At 41.3% G+C, this 18,891-nt stretch overlaps 1 protein-coding gene across 1 annotated transcript; it reads right to left on the bottom strand.

The window, feature by feature from the left end:
* Positions 1-2,017: 2,017 nt before the first annotated feature.
* MARS2 (methionyl-tRNA synthetase 2, mitochondrial) lies at positions 2,018-4,926 on the bottom strand. Its single transcript, XM_062189582.1, has one exon. The coding sequence runs from the start codon at positions 4,894-4,896 to the stop codon at positions 3,118-3,120; it is 1,779 nt and encodes a 592-aa protein (XP_062045566.1). The 5' UTR covers positions 4,897-4,926; the 3' UTR covers positions 2,018-3,117.
* Positions 4,927-18,891: the final 13,965 nt, after the last annotated feature.

Genomic DNA, 18,891 nt, shown 5'->3' with positions numbered 1-18,891 from the left:
AGTCCACACATCCTCGGGAAAAAAAATGTTCAAGTCTCCTTCCAGAATAACTAAGGTTTCAGTTAAATCAAAGATTTTGTCTATTTCTTGCTCCTCTCTACAGCCACAGGTTTTCTAACTTCAGGTACCTAATCTATTACTTCATTTGTGAAATAATCCTCTGGTATACATATACTTAAAATATACATGGACTGCTACTTCTTATAGGTACTTAATAGGTCTACTGAGCTGACATCTTTAAAAAAAGATTTATTTATTTATTTGAGAGGCAGACTTAGAGAGAGAAAGAGAGGTCTTCCATCTGCTGGTTCACTCTCCAAATGGAGCCAGCCAGGAGCTTTTTCCAGGTCTCCCACGTAGGTGCAAGGACCAAAGGACTTAGGCCATCTTCTACTGCTTTCCCAGGCCATAGCAGAGAGCTTGATTGGAAGTGGAGCCACCACGACTTGAACCAGTGTACATAAGGGATGCTGGCACTTCAGGCGGTGGCTTTACCAACTATGCGACAGCATCAGGCCCAACATCTTGTTCTTAATTCTTCTAATGTGACAGCCCATGAACACTTTTCTGAAGTAGGGGGAGTCTTAGAGCTCTACAAGCTATCATATTCTGCCAGAAGTGGCTAGGATGCCCCCTGTTGGAAGTACATGCCCTCCAATTTTAAATTTCACCTCTCCATTTGCCATTCTTAAACTGATGGAACATATCATAACTATCAAGCAAGTACCCAAAGAATATTTGCTTTACCTATCATGCCTTCTACAGAGAATCTGACTGATTCGTCTTACGTTTCACCACAAAAGTCAGATCCAATTTACCATGCTCAACCACCCAAAATATCCTGTATTTTGTAATAAATACACCCTCTCTAAACTGGTACCCTATTTTCTTGTGCCTTCTGGAACTACAAATATGCTGATAGCAGTAAGTGCCTGCACAAATCAGACTTTCTTTTTTTAATATTTATTTATTTATTTATTTGAAAATCAGAGTTACAGAGAGGAGAGGGAGAGGGAGAGAGGTCTTCCATCCGATGGTTCACTCCCCAAGTGGCCACAACAGCCGGAGCTGCGCCTGTCCGAAGCCAGGAGCTTCCTCCGGGTCTCCCACGCGGGTGTAGGGGCCCAAGGACTTGTGTCCATCTTCTGCTGCTTTCCCAGGCCATAGCAGAGAGCTGGATCAGAAGAGGAGCAGCCGGGACTAGAACCGGCACCCATATGGGATGCCAGCGCTTCAGGCCAGGGCATTAACCTACTGCACCACAGCACTGGCCCCAAAAATCAGACTTTCCAGCAAACCAAGGTGCAGTGAATTGTCCAGCACAACCAACAGGAAAGAATTCAAGTTGAAGATCCTGGTCCATCCATGGTAGGAACTGTAACTATTATAAGGGTACTTCAAAAGCATAGGCTATCACCCCACAAGTTTTCTAAATCTGAACACATACCATATTTGACAACCCCCCACCACCACCACTTTATCCAGTCCAGGAGATACTATAGGAGTATGCTATTCCACAGTGGTCAGCCTAGGAATCCCAGTTAGGTCACTAGAATATGTTATATGAAATGTCCAGAATTATGAATAAGCAGAGTGTGAAGGAACATTTGTGGAAACAGACGTTCCACCCTTAGAGTGTCAAGCATTCTTTTCCAAGCAGTGTTTCCAAGCAACTGGAAACTCCTCACCTTGCTGATTAATAAACAGAAGTCAAATAGTGGCACCTAGAATAAATCTGGGGAGACTATCAGCGTAATAGTTTACTTAATGGTGAGCCTTCTTTGTTTGCTACCATACTTAAAATAGGTTCTCATCTTAAACTTTGGCCTGGCAGTCCAATCACCTATAACACTGGCTTACTATGTTGTAGGCCTTTTATAAGTTGTTAACATCTCTGGTGTTTCCTTACGGAGCCTTGGTGAGATCCCTAAATCCAGTTTGAGGTTCTTGGAGCACTGATCAATTCCTCTCTTCACCATCACCTTCAACAAGTGCAACAGAATAGACCTGAATAAGGTACTTACAAACTTTTAAACTTTATTAAGTTAAAAGAGCAAAATAATCAGCAAAAATTATTGGAAAGTAAACATATTAACATCTATAATAACTATTACACAATCTCTGTATTGTATCATAGATCCTAACAGACCAAAAGAAGTTACATGAGGTAAATTGTTTGTGGATAACAAGTGTATTAAAAAACAAAATATTCCCCATTTATTTTTTTTATTTACATTATACCTATATCACTGTATTATTTACATTATACCTATAATCTAACATTATTAAAGTTTAAAATTTGTTACCATGTACTTCGAGAGCTTTATGGTTTATCATATAAACAACTTGATACCTACTAGCTTACTTAAACATTTAACAGAGTAAATATTATTTGCAGTAGTCTGAAAAAAAACTGAGATAGTTTTTATTGCTTTCTGTTAAAACAGCAGTGGTTGTAAGCAGTTATCCCTTCTTTTAAGGAAGACGATCAAAATTCAAAGATCTCCAAAACTAGAAAGCAAAAAACTATTCTAAATTGTCTGAAGGTTCAATCTTAATTGAATGGGACTAGAGCCATCTACTGGCTGAAAGGTAATGTTACAAAACTCCTACTTGTAGATTTAAGAATGATGAATATGAACCAAAAATCGTGTTCTGGATCACCATTTTTGAGAGTTTAATTTTTTTAACAGGCGACCAAAAATATCTAATAGGGCTACCTTGTAAAAGATGAGGTTGGAGACCACCAAACCCTACTTTTAATAAAAGGAGTCACTACATACACTAATTATAATTAGCATGAGAGGCAGAAGCCATGAGAGGTAGTTTAAGCAAATAACTCTAGTTTGGAAGGAGTCACAATGAGAATAAACAGTATCAGCAATATTGTTTTGTACCCATCTGAGACATGTTAGACACTAGTGTGCAAAGAACAGTGGTTAACCAGTACAGAGGAATGAACAACGGGATAGGAATCTGAAAGGCTACAAACATACACAGGACACCACCGCTTATGGGCTCATATGATGCAACACTTTAGAAAATACTGGTATAACTTTCCTGAAATGAAAAGTAATCTATTTGCTTTTTTACCACAAACCATTAAAAACAGAGTTTCTAGGTCCTGTGGGCTTTCACCAGCCAACCCCGGGACTGGTCTAGTCGTGGAAACAAAAGCCCAGTTTCAGGTCCCAGCCTCCTGCCCTCAAAAGGGCATGGACGTCCATAAAATCGAGGCAAGAAAAGGAGCTTTCCAAGGCTTCTCTCTGTGGCAGAAACCCCCAGCCTAGACAGCAGCTTATCAGCTAGGTTTGGGGTGACAGGCTGAAGCAAAGTTCCAAAGACTCGCAAACATTCCAAGGCCACATGAAGCACAGTACCTAGCCAGGGGGCATCCGCTGGATTCTCCCAATTCAACTTCCAGGGGGCATGTCTTTGGACAAAACCATTAGTTTGCCGGACACAACTAGACACTGCCTCCAGAGCCTTATAGATCTGAAAATTATCAAAGTGGTCTGCTACCTGCTTGGGCAGAGTGGCCACTGCTCTCACCAGAGCATAGTCCTCTGCTCGAGCGCGAACTGATGGCCCCATCAACCCTGGTTCACTGGGGAAGCAGGTGGTACAGAAAGCTGGGTAGGTCCCAGAAGGATTTATTCTGTTGGCAGTGCATCGGTTCAAGAGACCTCCCAAGGCATCTGCCAGCTCAGAATCCAGTAACTTAACAACCTTTTCATCATAGTAGTCACAGTCCCAGTTGGGAACGCCCTGCCGAAGAAGAAAGTAGCGGAAGCCATCCACAGTATAGTGTTCAAGGCAAGTCCTGGGATCCACCACGTTGCCCAAGCTCTTGGACATCTTTTGGCCACAGACTGTCCAATGAGAGTGGACACAGATGCGATGTGGTGGGCTCAATCCAGCCCCTAAGAGGAGAGCAGGCCAATAAATGGCGTGGAATTTAAGAATGTCCTTACCTATGATGTGAGAGGTAGCCGGCCACCAAGATTTGAACTCATCATTTGGGTAGCCAATTACAGTGAGGTAGTTGACCAGGGCATCCAGCCATACGTAGATGGTCTGCGAGTCGTCCCCGGGCACCGGAATGCCCCAATGCAAGTGGCTACTCCTGCGAGACACCGACAGGTCTGGCAGCTCCTCCTCCAGCCAGTGAAGGACCGCGTGATAGAATGGCTCCGGGGTGATGGTCTGAGGGTTGCCCCGCAGCCACTGTCGGAGCGGCTCCTGGAACTGGGAAAGCCTAAAAATGTAGTTTTCTTCCTTGGTCCAAGAAACTGGATGCCCGCTCTCTAGAGATACAGGACAGGACTCCCCAGACGGGCCTGGCTGCCGGGTGACCTTGGCCTCAGGCAGAAAGCACTCGTCCGAGGCGCAATACCAGCCTTCATAGAGCCCCTTGTACAGCAGCCCGCGGACCTTGAGCACCTCCCAGAAGTGCTGCACAGCCAGCCGGTGCCGGGCCTCCGTGGTGCGGATAAAGTCGGTCGATGAGACCCCTGCCTCCTGGAAAAGCTGCTGGAACTGGGAAGAGACTCGGTCGCACAGCTCAATTGGAGCCAGGCCCGCCGTGGCAGCCGCCTGCTGAATCTTCAGGCCGTGCTCGTCGGTACCGGTGGAGAGTCGCGTGGCGGTGGCGCTGGGAACCCGGAGGCGACGGTGGCGGCACAGGGCGTCCGCCAGTAGCGCCGAGTACAGGTGTCCTATGTGCGGCGCCGCGTTCACGTAGAAAATGGGTGTGGTGAAGTAGGCGCGCGCGTCGCGAGAATCGTCGCTGCCGCTAAAAGAGCTCGAACCATAGTGCCGTGGGCCAGCGTACCCCTGGAAAGAAACCCTAAAGGTCCCCAGGCGTCCTAACGGCCTGACACAAACCCGCAGCATGGTGCCGGCCGGCCCGTGTCGGCGGAGGCGGTGTCCGGGCAGCACGTGTGAGGGGCGCATGCGCAGCCGGCCGCGCCGCTGCTTCCGGTTGGACGACCAATGAAGTCCGCCCGCGAGCGCCAGTCTGCCCCCGCGCCTTCTCCCTCCACCCGTTTAAGGCCGGGGTGGGGAGATTATCAACGGAGTCTTGTAGAGAGCTGCATTTAATGAAGTTGTCAAACAAGATCTCTTTATTGTGACGTTCTGAGTTTCGTGCTTTGAGTTGAGATTTTATATTTATGGATCTGTTTCCCCTTCTAGGCTGAGCTGCTTGTGGCAAGAATCTCATATATTCAGGCATTTCTAAAAACCCCTGTCACAGGCTGGCATACTGCAGGACAGAGAATGACCTCCAGCTATGCCTTAGTCCGCATCTAAAACTGCATGTAAATTTCATCTCAGAACCTAAGTAAGTCTGGGAGAGGGGAAGGAAGAAAGAAAAGAAAAATAATTCCCAGGACACTTAAAGGATAAGAACTGAAAAAGGGGAAATCTTTAATCAGTTTTTGTTGACTCAATAAAAGTGGTGGATCTGTGGTGCACCAAGTCCTTACCAAAGATTACTGGGAACTGGGGAGGTGACATGCACTATATTGCTGTGTACATCAGTAAGAATTAATTTTGAAATTTATTTCTTAAAAATAGTTAATTTTCTTTTAAAGTCTTAAAGCCCTTCTAGCACAGTGATTTCCAGGTTTGCTTTTAGTAAGGAAATTTTAAGTCTTATGAGACTAGACTCAGGAGTCCAGAATTGGATTAATATTAATCCATAGTTCATAACACTCTCAATATTGGTATGTGATTGTAATTTTTAAGTTTTAAAACAATAGGATGTGCATTAACTAATAAAATAGAATGGAACATCTATGACCCCACAAACCAACGTAAGAGCTGGAAGTGGTTCTCCAACAGCAGAACCAGCAGATAGAACTTGATTAGAAATGCATAGTCTCAGGCCCAGTGCCTTTCCTACTGAATCAGAACCTCTAGAGGTGGATCTCAATAGTTCAGGTTTTAATAAAGAGTTATCCAGGTGATTCTGATGCACACTAAAATTTGAGAATCACTGATCTCGGAGATTACCAGTGCTTTAGATCTGTGAGCTAGTGTTCTTGTCCTCCTGTCTTCCTCCCAGGAATAATCATTGTCCTGAATTTTGTGCATTCATGTTACCACATATAGAGTAGTATGTCTCAAATACATGCTGTTTAATTTTACTTGCATTTTAACATGTAGTCTTCCCTTTGCCTTTTTCATTCAACATGTTGCTACTAAGGTTCATCCATGTTGTGGTATGTAACTGTAATTTATTTGTTTTGATTGTTGCATGATAATCTGAATGAAGGCATAAAGCATCTGTAAATTGGATCTGATTTCTGTGGTGAAAAGGAATGTGGACAAATCAAATTCTCTGTAGGAGATAGAGAAGTGAAACAAATGTCCTTTGGATATTCACTTGTAGTTGATATAGCTGCTTAAGAGGGCAAGTGAAGGATAGATAAGACTTAAAACTGGTATGTACAGCCCCCTCCAGAAGTAGTATACAAATTGAGATTAAGAGAGGAATCAGATTCTCTAGAAATTCTCACTTCCCACCACCACTTCCACTGAATCAGTGCTACAGCATATAAGCATACTATTTTTTCCTTCCAACCAAAAAATAAAAAATCAACTTCACCTACCATTACTGCTCCAATTGTTTCCTTCCAGTTAGAGCACAACTCACTTGAGCAGAACTCCTTGAAAGAAATGTCTGCTGGTACACACTTGAACAATTCAAGTTTTTTGCTCGTAGGAGAAACTTTCCTATATATGTTTCCTAATACCTATATGCTAAAGCTCCTCTTGAGTATATACCTGGGAGTGAAATTGCTGGATCAGAGTGTATGAATACTCAATTTCACAAGAGAATGCCAAGATTTGTTTTCAACATGATTTAACAAGTTTATGCTCAACATCAGCAACATTCCCTTGAAAAGCTTTCTTCAATATTAGGTATTATTTGTCTAATTTCTGCCAGTCAAATGCCTGCAAAGTGTTATATCACTAAAGTCCATTGCAGTACGATTCACATTAGCTAAAAAGTAAAACTCTCTCTCTCTCTGCCTCTCCTCTCTCTGTGTAACTCTGACTTTCAAATAAATAAAACTTTTTTTTAAAAAAGTAGAAGCAACTCAGAAGTCCATCTGATGACTGAATAAACAATGGAATATTATTCTGCCGTAAAAAGAAATTAAAAGCCATAATATGTTCTAAGTGGGTGAACCTTTAAAATGTTATGCTAAGGGCCAGCACTGTGGCATGGCAGGTAAAGCTAGATATGATCAATTCCTTCCACTGGAGTCTCACTCACAGAGATCCTTCATGTAGAACATTTTTTGCCAGTGTCTTGGCTTTCCATGCCTGAAATGCTCTCATGGGCTTTTCAGCTAGACCAGGAAGCCTTAAGGGCTGATTCTGAAGTCAGTGTTACTTAAAGCAATTGTCATTCTGTGAGCCTGTTGTGTGGACTGCTTCCCATATTGGAACATTCTATCCTTTTTAATTCTATCTATTATTATTACCAAACACTTGATCTTATTTATATGATCACTTTAACACTTAGTCCTATCTATATGTTCACTTTAACACTTAATATGATCACTTTAGCAATTAAGATGGCATTTTTACCACCAAACTTAATGCATTTGGAGTCCCATGACAAGTTTTTAACTTTACCCTTAAAAGTAAATCTGTGGGAATTCTGACCTGTCTTGATTTGCATTTCTACAAATACAAGTGAAGCTGAGCATCTTTTCATGTATTTATGAACCATATATGTTTCTTTGCCTGTTTATATTTTGTGTCTGTTTTTCTATTAGCTTGTCTTTTTCTTTATTTGCAATTCTTTATATGTTTTTATGCTGTTCCTTTATTGGTCAATATTTTGCAATTTTCATCTTCCAAATTGTATTTTGTTTTCTGAGTTGTTGTTTTTTTTTTTTTTAAGATTTATCTATTCATTTGAAAGAGTTACAGAGAGAGAAGGAGAGGCAGAGAAAGAGATCTTCCATCTGATGGTTTATTCCTCAAAAAGCTGCAATGACTGGGGATAGGCCAGGCCAAGCCAAAGCCAGGAACTTTTTCCTTGTTTCCCACATGGGTGCAAGGGCCCAAGGACATGGGCCATCTTCTGCTGCTTTCCCAGGCACATTAGCAGGGAGCTGGACCAGACTGGAGCAGCCGGGTCTCAAACCAACACCCATATGGGATGTCAGCACTGCAGGCCACAGCTTAACCCACTGTGCCTCAGCACTGGGCCTTCTGTACTTTGTTTTTTCACACCAAAGAGTCTTAATGAATAGAAGTTCTTAATTATGATATAGGAGAATTTATCAAAATTTATTTCATAATTGTCATTTTCACCTTAAAAAATGTTCTTGTGATCTGAGGCCAGAGTAAATATTTAGTCATGTGTTAATATAAAAATAAAAAATCTTGCTTTTCATATTTAACTTTTTTTATTGGATTGAAATTTTGTGTATTATATGACACAAGGATCTAATGTTTTCCCCATATTAATAACCAATTATCCAAGTTCCATTTTTCCACTAATCTGCTATGCCACCTCTGTCAGATAGTAAATTTCCATACACCAAGTTTGTTTCTAGGCTCTTTATTCTGTTGAATTGGATAATTTGTCTATGCCTTACTAAAAGTTTTAATTATTGTAGCCTTATGCTGTCTTAATATACAGATAACTAATTTCTCCTTATTTTTTCCTCAGAAGAATTTTAGCAATTCTTAGCCTGTTTATCTTCAACATAAATGTTATTTGGCAAATTCTATGTAAAAGATCTATTGGAGTGCTGGTTACCATTACATTAAATCTGTAGTTAAATGACAAATGTCAAAAGCTGGGAGAGGTTGACATATTTACAATACTGAGTTTTACTTAAAATGACCATGAGTATCTCTTCATTTACTTAACTCCTCTGTAATGCTGCTCAGTAACATTTTATAATTTTCTACATATATAACTTACTTAATATTTCAATAGATTTATTCACAGAAACTGCATGGTTTACAAAGTAAATGGTATTAGTTTCTGAAAATCATGATGTTTTTAATTGTTTGTTACAGGTCTATGAAACTGGTAAAACTTAAACTTTTGTGTTTGAACAAAGAGTGGAACAACCCTGCCTATTTGGCCTCCCATCATGATCAAAACCCCTGTCTTTATAGAAACTGGCACCTCTTTGAAACCAAAGAGCTCTGCCATGCATAGTTTGAAAACCAGTGATCTAGAAAAATAAACAATTAAGAACAGTCAAAAATGTTTTTAAACAAGAATTTTGTGAAGCCAGCGCTGTGGCACAGCGAGTAATGCTGCCACTTGCAGTGCCAGCATCCCCTATTGGCGTCTGTTTGAATCCCAGCTGCTCCACTTCCAATCCAGCTCTCTGCTATGGCCTGGGAAAGCAGTAGAAGATGGCCCAAGTCCTTGGACCCCTGCACTATTTGGGAAACCCAGAAGAAGCTACTGGCTCCTGGTTTCAGATCAGCCCAGCCCCAGCCATTGTAGCCATTTAGGGAGTGAACCAATGGATGGAAGACTTTCTCTCTCTCTCTCTCTCTCTCTCTCTCTCTCTCCCTCCCTGTTCCTCTCTGTAACTCTTTTAAGTAAAATAAATAAATCTTTTTAAAAAATATTTAACTGCTGTACCTTGAAAAATTATAAAGCCCTAGAAGTTTTTAAATGTGTGGTGCAGACAAGTGAGATTATAGAACAAAATAAACAAAATGCAAATTTCACTCTATGTAACTATTAAGTATGTGATAAATGTAGGATTTCTAACCATTAGAGAAAGAAAGCCTTTTACAATTGGTACTACTTTTAAAAATCCATTAACTTCTTGGGAAATTTGACTCATTATGAAACTAGCAGCAGATTAAGTAATTAAAACTCAGTGTTTGGGGCCGGCACTGTGGCGCAGCGGGTTAAGGCCCCAGCCTGAAGCGCCGGCATCCCATATGGGCACTGGTTCTAGTCCCGGATGCTCCTCTTCTGATCCATCTCTCTGCTATGGCCTCGGATAGCAGTAGATGGCCCAAGTCCTTGGGCCCCTGCACATAGGAGACCTGGAAGAAGCTCCTGGCTCCTGGCTTCAGATTGGTGCAGCTCCGGCCATTGCAGCCAACTGGGGAGTGAACCATCAGATGGAAGACTTTTCTCTCTGCCTCTCCTCTCTCTGTGTATAATTCTTACTTTCAAATAAATAAATCTTTTTATTTATTTATTTATTTATTTTGACAGAAGAGGACAGACAGTTTGACAGAGAGTGGACAGTGAGAAAGAGAGAGACAGAGAGAAATGTCTTCCTTTGCGTTGGTTCACCCCCAAAATGGCCACTGCGGCTGGAGCGCTGCGGCTGGCACACCACGCTGATCTGAAGCCAGGAGCCAGGTGCTTATCCTGGTCTCCCATGGGGTGCAGGGCCCAAGCACTTGGGCCATCCTCTACTGCACTCCCAGGCCACAGCAGAGAGCTGGCCTGGAAGAGGAGCAACCGGGACAGAATCCAGTGCCCCGACCGGGACTAGAATCCGGTGTGCCGGCACCACAGGCGGAGGATTAGCCTATTGAGCCGCGGCACCGGCCATAAATAAATCTTTAAAAAAAAAAAACAACTCAATATTGATCTACTAGCTTATGAATTCTAGGGATCATAACATGTGGCTTTTCCATCTTTGTGGTCTTATGGTGCTTTGCATAAATAGTAGAAGGATTTCTTGAATTATTTTTTTCTATAGTTCCCTGACTGTAGATAATGGTTTCACAGTTCTTAGTTATCTTTCTTTTAAAAAAAAAAAAGTATTTATTTATTTGAAAGTCAGAGTTGTAGAAAGGCAGAGGCAGAGAGAGAGAGAGAGAGAGAGAGAGAGAGAGAGAGAGAGAAAGTCTTCCATCCATTGGTTGATTCCCCAAATGGCTGCAAAGGCCAGAGCTGGGCCAATCCAAAGCCAGGAGCCTGGAACTTCTTCTGGGTCTTCCACACAGGCGCAGGGGCCTAAGAACTTGGGCAATCTACTGCTTCCCCAGGCCATAACAGAGAGCCAAATCTGAAGTGGAGTAGCCGGGCTATGAACCGGGTCCGATATGGGATGCCAGCACTGCAGGCAGTGGCTTTACCCTCTATGCTACAGTGCTGGCCCTGAATTATTGTTGAACTTACTTCTATGAGTATGACCACGTAAAATAGATTGGATTTAAAGGTTACTTTTAACCCAAAACTTTCATCTGTGGGGAATAGATTGGATGATATAGAATTATCTCTTAGATGCTCTAACACTTTGGTGAACTAGGGTAATCCAAACTTGCCTATTAACTACCAAAATACTTTCCTGCCAATTATGAAGAAAATTTTCTCTTTTTTAATTTTATTTAAATTATACAAGTTTCATGTGTTTCATATATACAGATTAGGAACATAGTGATACTTCCCACCCACATTCCAACTCCTGACTCCTCCCTCTCCTATTTCCACTCTTTTCTTTCCTTACTCTTAATTTTTGCAAAGATCTATTTTCAGTTCAACAAATATTATGAAGAAAGAAACACTGTTCCTTAACAGAAGAGACAAGGGCTGTAAACGGTCATCAGTCATCGAATCACAAAATGTCCATTTCACTCCAATACATTACATTTTAGGTACTCTATTAGATACCCCAGATCAGGGAAAACATGATATCTGTCTTTTGGAACTGGTTTATTTCACTAAGTATAATGGTTTCCAGTTGCATTAATTTTGTTTCAAAAGACAGGATTTCTTTTTTCTTTTTTTTTTTTTTTTTGCAGCAGGGTAGTACTCCATAGTGTATATATGCCATAATTTCTTTATCCAGTCATAAATTGATGGACATCGGCCGGCGCCGCGGCTCACTAGGCTAATCCTCCGCCTAGCGGCGCCAGCACACCGGTCGGGGCACCGATCCTGTCCCGGTTGCCCCTCTTCCAGGCCAGCTCTCTGCTGTGGCCAGGGAGTACAGAGGAGGATGGCCCAAGTACGTGGGCCCTGCACCCCATGGGAGACCAGGAGAAGCACCTGGCTCCTGCCATCGGATCAGCGCTGTGCGCCGGCCGCAGCGCGCTACCGCGGCGGCCATTGGAGGGTGAACCAACGGCAAAAGGAAGACCTTTCCTCTCTGTCTCTCTCTCACTGTCCACTCTGCCTGTCAAATAAATAAATAAATAAATAAATTGATGGACATCTGGGTTGATTCCATATCTTAGCTATTGTGAATTGAGCTATAATGAACATGGGAGTACAGATAACTCAGATGCTGATTTAGTTTCATTTGGTAAATTCCCAGTAGTGGGATGGCTGGAGCACATGCTAGGTCTGTACTCACATTTCTGAGATATCTCCCCATACTGTCTTCCACAATGGCTGGACCACTTTACATTCCCACTAACAATGGATTAGGGTACCTTTTTCCCTACATCCTCACCAGCATTTGTTGTTTATTGATTTCTGTATGAGAGTCATACTAACTAGGGTGAGGCGAAACCTCATTGTGGTTTTGATTTGCATTTCCCTGATGGCTGGTGGTTCTGAGCATTTTTTCAATTGTGTGTTAGCCATTTGAATTTTCTCTCTTATAAAATGCCGTTTAATTGTTAAATTAACAACAGACGTCACTTCTCATGCAGGACCTTGGGCCTCAATGAGTTATATTATGAGAATTAACTGTAAAACTTGTTCTCAAACATTTCATGTGTATGTGTGTGTGTGTGTGTACACTAACTGTTGAAATCTTTACTTAGTATAGAGTTGGTCTTCTGTATATTAAGTTAATTAAAAATTAATCTTAATGGAGAATGAGACTGGGAATGAAAAAAGGAGGAGGAAATGGGGTGGAGTAGGGGTGGAAGGGTGGGTATGGTGGGAAGAATCACTATATTCCTAAAGTTTTACTTATGAAATTTGTACCTATTAAATAAAAGCTTTCTTTAGGAAAAAAAAGAAAGAAAGAAAGAAAAATGCCTGTTCAAGTCCTTTGCCCATTTCTTAACTGGATTGTTTGTTTTGTTGTTGAATTTCTTGAGCTTTTTAGAGATTCTGGATATTAATCCTTTATCAGTTGCATAGTTTGTAAATATTTTCTCCTGTTCTATTGGTTGCCTCTTCACTTTGCTGAATGTTTCTTTTGCAGTGCAGAAGGTTCTCAGCTTGATATAATACCATTTGTCAATTTTGGCTTTGATTGCTTGTGCTTCTTGAGTCTTTTCCAAGAACTCTTTGCCTATGCTAATGCATTGCAGAGTTTCCCCAGTGTTCTCTAGTAATTTGATGATATCAGGTCATAGATTTAAATCTTTGATCCATTTTGAGTGGATTTTTGTATAAGGTTTAAGGTAAGGGTCTTGCTTCATACTTCTGCACATGGAGATCCAATGTGGAGAACATTTTCATAAAGTTCATTAGTTCATTCAAGGCCTAAGGGAACCCACACTGGAGTGTAGATAAGAATTGATAGTACATTTGCATGATATCTAGCCACATAGCAAGCTTGTACTAGAGGAAACTCTAATTAGAGAAAGAGGAAGTAATGTTAGAAAACATTTTTCCAAAAATGTATTCTGATTACTCTAAGTACCCAATATGTGACATCATCATAAAATATTGTTGGTTTAAAAAATTCTCTATGCAGATAACTGTGGTTGTAATGCTTGGATATAAGGGTGGAAGAGCACTGACTTAGATTCATATCTTATCCTTTAGACTACAATTACCAAATGGATCAGAATAAATATGAAGTAAGGGAGAGACAAATGGGCAAGCAATAGAAGAATTTTAGGGCAGTGAACCTGATCTGTGTGATACTTTAATGCTATACACATGTTATTAAAAAACCTATGGAATGTACAACACCAAGAGTGAACCCTAATGTAAGCTGTGAACTTTAGGTGATAGTGATGGTTCAGTGTAGATTCATCAATTGTAATAAATGCAGCACTCTGGTGGGGGATGTTGTTAATAGAAGAGGCTTGCATGAGTAGAAACATGGAGTATATGGAAAATCTCTGTGCTTTTTGCTCAGTTGTGTTGTGAACCTAAATCTACTCTAAAATTTATTTTTTTTAAACCTGAAAAAAAAAACAGAAAACAGTATTTGCTCCCAAAGAGAAATATACTATTGAAGAAGTGTAAATTATTCTTAAGGACAAAGTGGAGAAGCAGGAAGTTTTTAATGAGGATGTTTGCATAAAAGTGTGGGAGTGGGTTGCCTCTGCTTTGGATACCCTCATCCCATGTCTGGGTTCCTAGGATAATGTTCCACCTCCACTTCCAATCCAGCTTTCTGATAACTCATATCCTGGGAGGCAGCAGGTGATGATCCAGGTACTTGGATTTCTGCCATCCACATGGGAGACAGATGGGGTTCCTGGCTCATGGGTTCAGCTTGACCAGCCACTGGATGTTGGCAGGCAACTTGGGAGTGAACCAGTGAATGGGAGATTTCTTTTTCTCTCCTTTTTAAATAAATAAATCTTTTTTAAAAAAAAAAGTATAATCATTAAAGAAGTATGAGGCAAAATATGTAATGACAACTGACAAGCTTAAAATCTATGAGGGCAATACCTTAAACAGTTTTATGGTAAATCACGTGCTTATATAGTAATACAAATACATTGTTTAGTCATTAGAAATAATTTTTTGTGGTTAATACTTTCTGATTTCCTTGTATGTAAGTTATTTGACCATTTATTAAGTAAAATAGGAAATTATTCAAAGTGAGGCAGAGGTAATATTTACAAAAACCTTCTGTTTTTGTTTTTGTTTTTTGAAGAATTATTTTAATTATTTGAAAGACAGTTACAGATAGAAGTAGAGCCAGAGAGAGAGGTCTTCCATTCCACTGATACACTCCCCAAATGACTTCAACGGCCAGAGCTGAGCTGATCCAAAGCCAGGAGCCAGAAGCTTCTTTCAGGTCTCCCACACGGGTGCAGGGGCCCAAGAACTTGAGCCATCTTCTACTGCTTTCCCAGGCCATAGCAGAGAGCTGGATTGGAAGAGGAGCAGCCGGGACTCGAACTGGCACCCATATGGGATGGCAGCACTGCAGGCTGAGGCTTTAACCTGCTGCACCACAGCACCAGCCCCACAGTAAAAATTTGAAAATAACCCATGTTACTTGTTAAATATTACATTTAATACAGTGAAATCCCATTTATAGCCATCCCTAATTATAGGCAAGGCATTGGTTCCAGGACTTATGAGGAGACCAAAACCCACAGATGTTCAAGGGCATTATAATAAAATATGATGCCATTTGCATATAACCTATGAACGTCCTCCCCTATATTTTATATCATCACAAGATTACTTATAATACCAATATAATGTAATGCTAAGTAAATAGTTGTTATATGGTATTATTTAGGGAATAATAAGAAAAAGTCTGTACATGTTCAGTATAGATGCAATTTTTTCCAGCATTTCTTTTTTTTCTTTTTTTTTTTTTTTTTTTGACAGGCAGAGTGGACAGTGAGAGAGAGACAGAGAGAAAGGTCTTCCTTTTTGCCATTGGTTCACCCTCCAATGGCTGCTGCGGTAGGCGCGCTGCGGCTGGCACATCGCGCTGATCCGATGGCAGGAGCCAGGTGTTTCTCCTGGTCTTCCATGGGGTGCAGGGCCCAAGCACTTGGGCCATCCTCCACTGCACTCCCAGGCCACAGCAGAGAGCTGGCCTGGAAGAGGGGCAACCGGGACAGGATCGGTGCCCTGACCGGGACTAGAACCCGGTGTGCCGGCGCCGCAAGGCGGAGGAGGATTAGCCTAGTGAGCCGCGGCGCCGGCCTTTTCCAGCATTTCTTATGCCCAACTAGTTGAATCTGGATACTAGCCCCCCAGATTATAGAGGGTTGACAATCATTGTTAAAATAGCAGGAATGTTGCGTATTGATAAATGAAAGTGCTTTTGAACTATCACTGAGGTTCAAATAAAATTTCATTTTGTTGGAATTTTAGGGAGAAAATTGTGTGCTTGCTTAATTGTGAACTTAAGGAATTTTTGGTTTATTTACTAATAGTAAAAGAAATTCATTAAAGACCTACTGACACACCACCACGTTTGTTCATTCAATCAGTCACCAGCTGTCGACTGGACTATTACATTACCCTCCTGACTGATCTTCCTCTCTTCTTGCTTCAAGCAACCTCCAGTCTACAAGCTGATGGTACTTGCCTGCTTCATACTCCCTATCTGATTATTTGACTCCCCTTTGTTGCCTAAAAAAATCCAAATCCCCCTGTATGGCCTAAAAAGCCCATTACAGCTTAGCCCTTGCCGCCCTTACAGCTTGAAAGGATTTGATTGTTGTGGTGGTGGTCGTTGTTTTTCACAATGTATACCCCCCTAATTCTCAACTGCTTCATGGTCCTGACTTGTGCCATATTGCTCCATGATTCCATTATTTTGCCTGGGCTTTTCTCTCCTCCTGGTATATGCCCCCTACCCACGTGTGTGTGTGTATATGTGTGTGTGTCTTAGAATTATTTATTTATTTGAAGGGCAGAGTAGAAATAGACACACACACACACACACACAGATCTTCCATCCACTAGCTCACTTCCCAAATGTCCACAATAGCTAAGGCTGGTCCAGGCTGAAACCAGGAGACTGGAGCTTCTTCTGTGTCTCCCATGTAGGTGAAGGGCCCAATCACTCGGCTACCCTCAGCTGCTTTCCCAGGCCATTAGCAGGGAGCTGGATCTTCTACACAACAACACTGGCTCCCCATCTTTCTTTATCCAGTTTACACATATTCATCCTTGAAGACAGCTCAGATGTCATCCTCCATACTGAGTTAGAGGCCTCTTCTTGGGTTCCTAAAGCATCCTATGCATAATTCATTCTTAGCAGCTATCAAACTATATTGAAATAATCTGTCAACTTAGTCTGTCATCCCCATTAAACCATAAATTTCTTTAAGATAGAGGCTACATTTAGTCATCTTATATACATCACATCTAGTTCATTGCCTGGCATATAGCAGACATTTAGTAGATAGAAACGCTTTTTAATACTCTTCTAGGCACTGCAATACGTATCTTCAAATATTTCACTACTGCCATACAAGAGCTCAGACTATCCTATAAAAGACAACATGAAAAATGACAAGCATGAAAGCATTGTGAATAGTCAAATGAGTCTCACTGGGTCAGAATCTACTGTCTTTCCTGCCAAATTTACCCAGAAATTGCTTACCACTAACCATGCTCATCCTTGGGCATGAAAAACCTTTTCCTCTGTTAAAAACACTTGTGAGCGGCAGTCATTACAGCACAGCATGTTAAGCTGCCACTTGGAAATCCTACAGCCCTTCGGAGTGCCAATTTGAGTCCCAACTATTCCGCTTCTAATCTAGCTTCATGCTAATGTGCCTGGAAAGGCAACAGATTATGGTCCAAATACTTAGGTCCCTGCCATCCAACGTGTGAAACCTGAATGGAGTTCTTGGCTCCTGGCTTCAACTTGGCCCAGCTCTGACTGTTGCCAGCATTTGAGGAGTGACCCAGTGGGAAAACTCTCTGTCCCTCCCTCCCTCTCTCTACCTTTCAAATAAATAAATCGTAAAAAAAATAAACAAAACAAAACAAAAACTTGTGAGATCACACCCTCGGAGGCAGCAGGTGATGGCTCAAGTAATTGGGTCCCTGCCACCTGTGTAGGAGACTAAGATTGAGTTCCAGGCTTCTAGCTTTGGGGAGTGAACCAGCAAATGGGAGCTCGCTCTCTCTCTCTCTCTCTCTCTATATATATATATATATATGTATATATATATGTATGTGTGTGTGTATCCCCCCTCTATCTCTTTCAAATAAGTTAAATAAATAAATAAATCTGGGGCACTGCCAATAGTGCCAACACCTCATATGAGCACCAGTTCTAGTCCTGGCTGCTCCTCTTCCAATCCAGCTCTCTGCTATGGCCTGGGAAGGCAATAGAAGATAGCCCAAGTCCTTGGGCCCCTGCGTCCACGTGGGAGACCTGGAAGAAGCTCCTGCCTCCTGGCATAGAATCTGCGCAGCTCCAGCTGTTGCAGCCATTTGGGAATGAACCAGCATATAGAAGACCTTTCTCTCTCTCTGCCTCTGTCTCTCTGTAACTCTTTCAAATAAATAAATAAATCTTTTAAAATAAATAAATAAATCATTTGTGAGAAATAAGACATCTAAAGACAGACATAAGGAAGAGACAAAAGGTAATAGTGATCTGGAAACTAAATAATACATCTCCCTTTTGAGTTTCCATGGGCTCTCTTCAATGTGATTGAAAAATCGTTTCAGGTTTGTGTTCTCCAGAATCTCAAAAGTGATCAGAGTTTCTTTTGTAAATAACAGGAGGAGCAGTAACAGAATCACTTCCTTCTCCCAACCTGTTTATAATGTACACATATTAACATACATATTTTGTACTATTAGCCAGGCATAGTGCTAAGATAGGAGATAATATTATCTCATTTAGCCCTCATAACAAACTTGTGAAGTAAGCACATTTTACATGAACTTACCTCCATTTTACAGAGGAGGAAATTGAAACTGGACGAGGTCAAACAACTTGCCCAAGATCTGGTGGGCCTTAGGAGCAGGATTCGAACTGAGGCACCTGATTCCAGGGTTCCTAGTTTTGATCAGTGCACCACACTCCCTGACCTGCAAATGGTAAAATGCAATCAATAAGCACTCAATACAATTGGTCCATTATAAATTGTTCTTGACCTCAAGCAAATAACAACTTATATGAGTGAATGAATCAAGTTATCAGTGTCTTGGTTTTTGTTTTTGTTTTGTTTTTAAGTAAGGATACTTTCAAATTCTATGTCAGTTGCTATCATAGGCCTTCTAGTAACAGAGTATTTTAAACTATTTAAGGATGTTGAGGAAACTAATCATTCACACAACTC

Source organism: Lepus europaeus, chromosome 1 (assembly GCF_033115175.1).
Source record: "Lepus europaeus isolate LE1 chromosome 1, mLepTim1.pri, whole genome shotgun sequence".
Taxonomy (NCBI): Eukaryota; Metazoa; Chordata; class Mammalia; order Lagomorpha; family Leporidae; genus Lepus; species Lepus europaeus.
The sequence above is the reverse complement of the archived record's forward strand: the minus strand, read 5'-3'. Positions and strand labels throughout refer to the sequence as shown.

Excerpts from the sequence above, each read along its gene's own strand:
- MARS2 (XM_062189582.1), bottom strand. The coding sequence starts at position 4,896 with ATGCTGCGGGTTTGTGTCAGGCCGTTAGGACGCCTGGGGACCTTTAGG.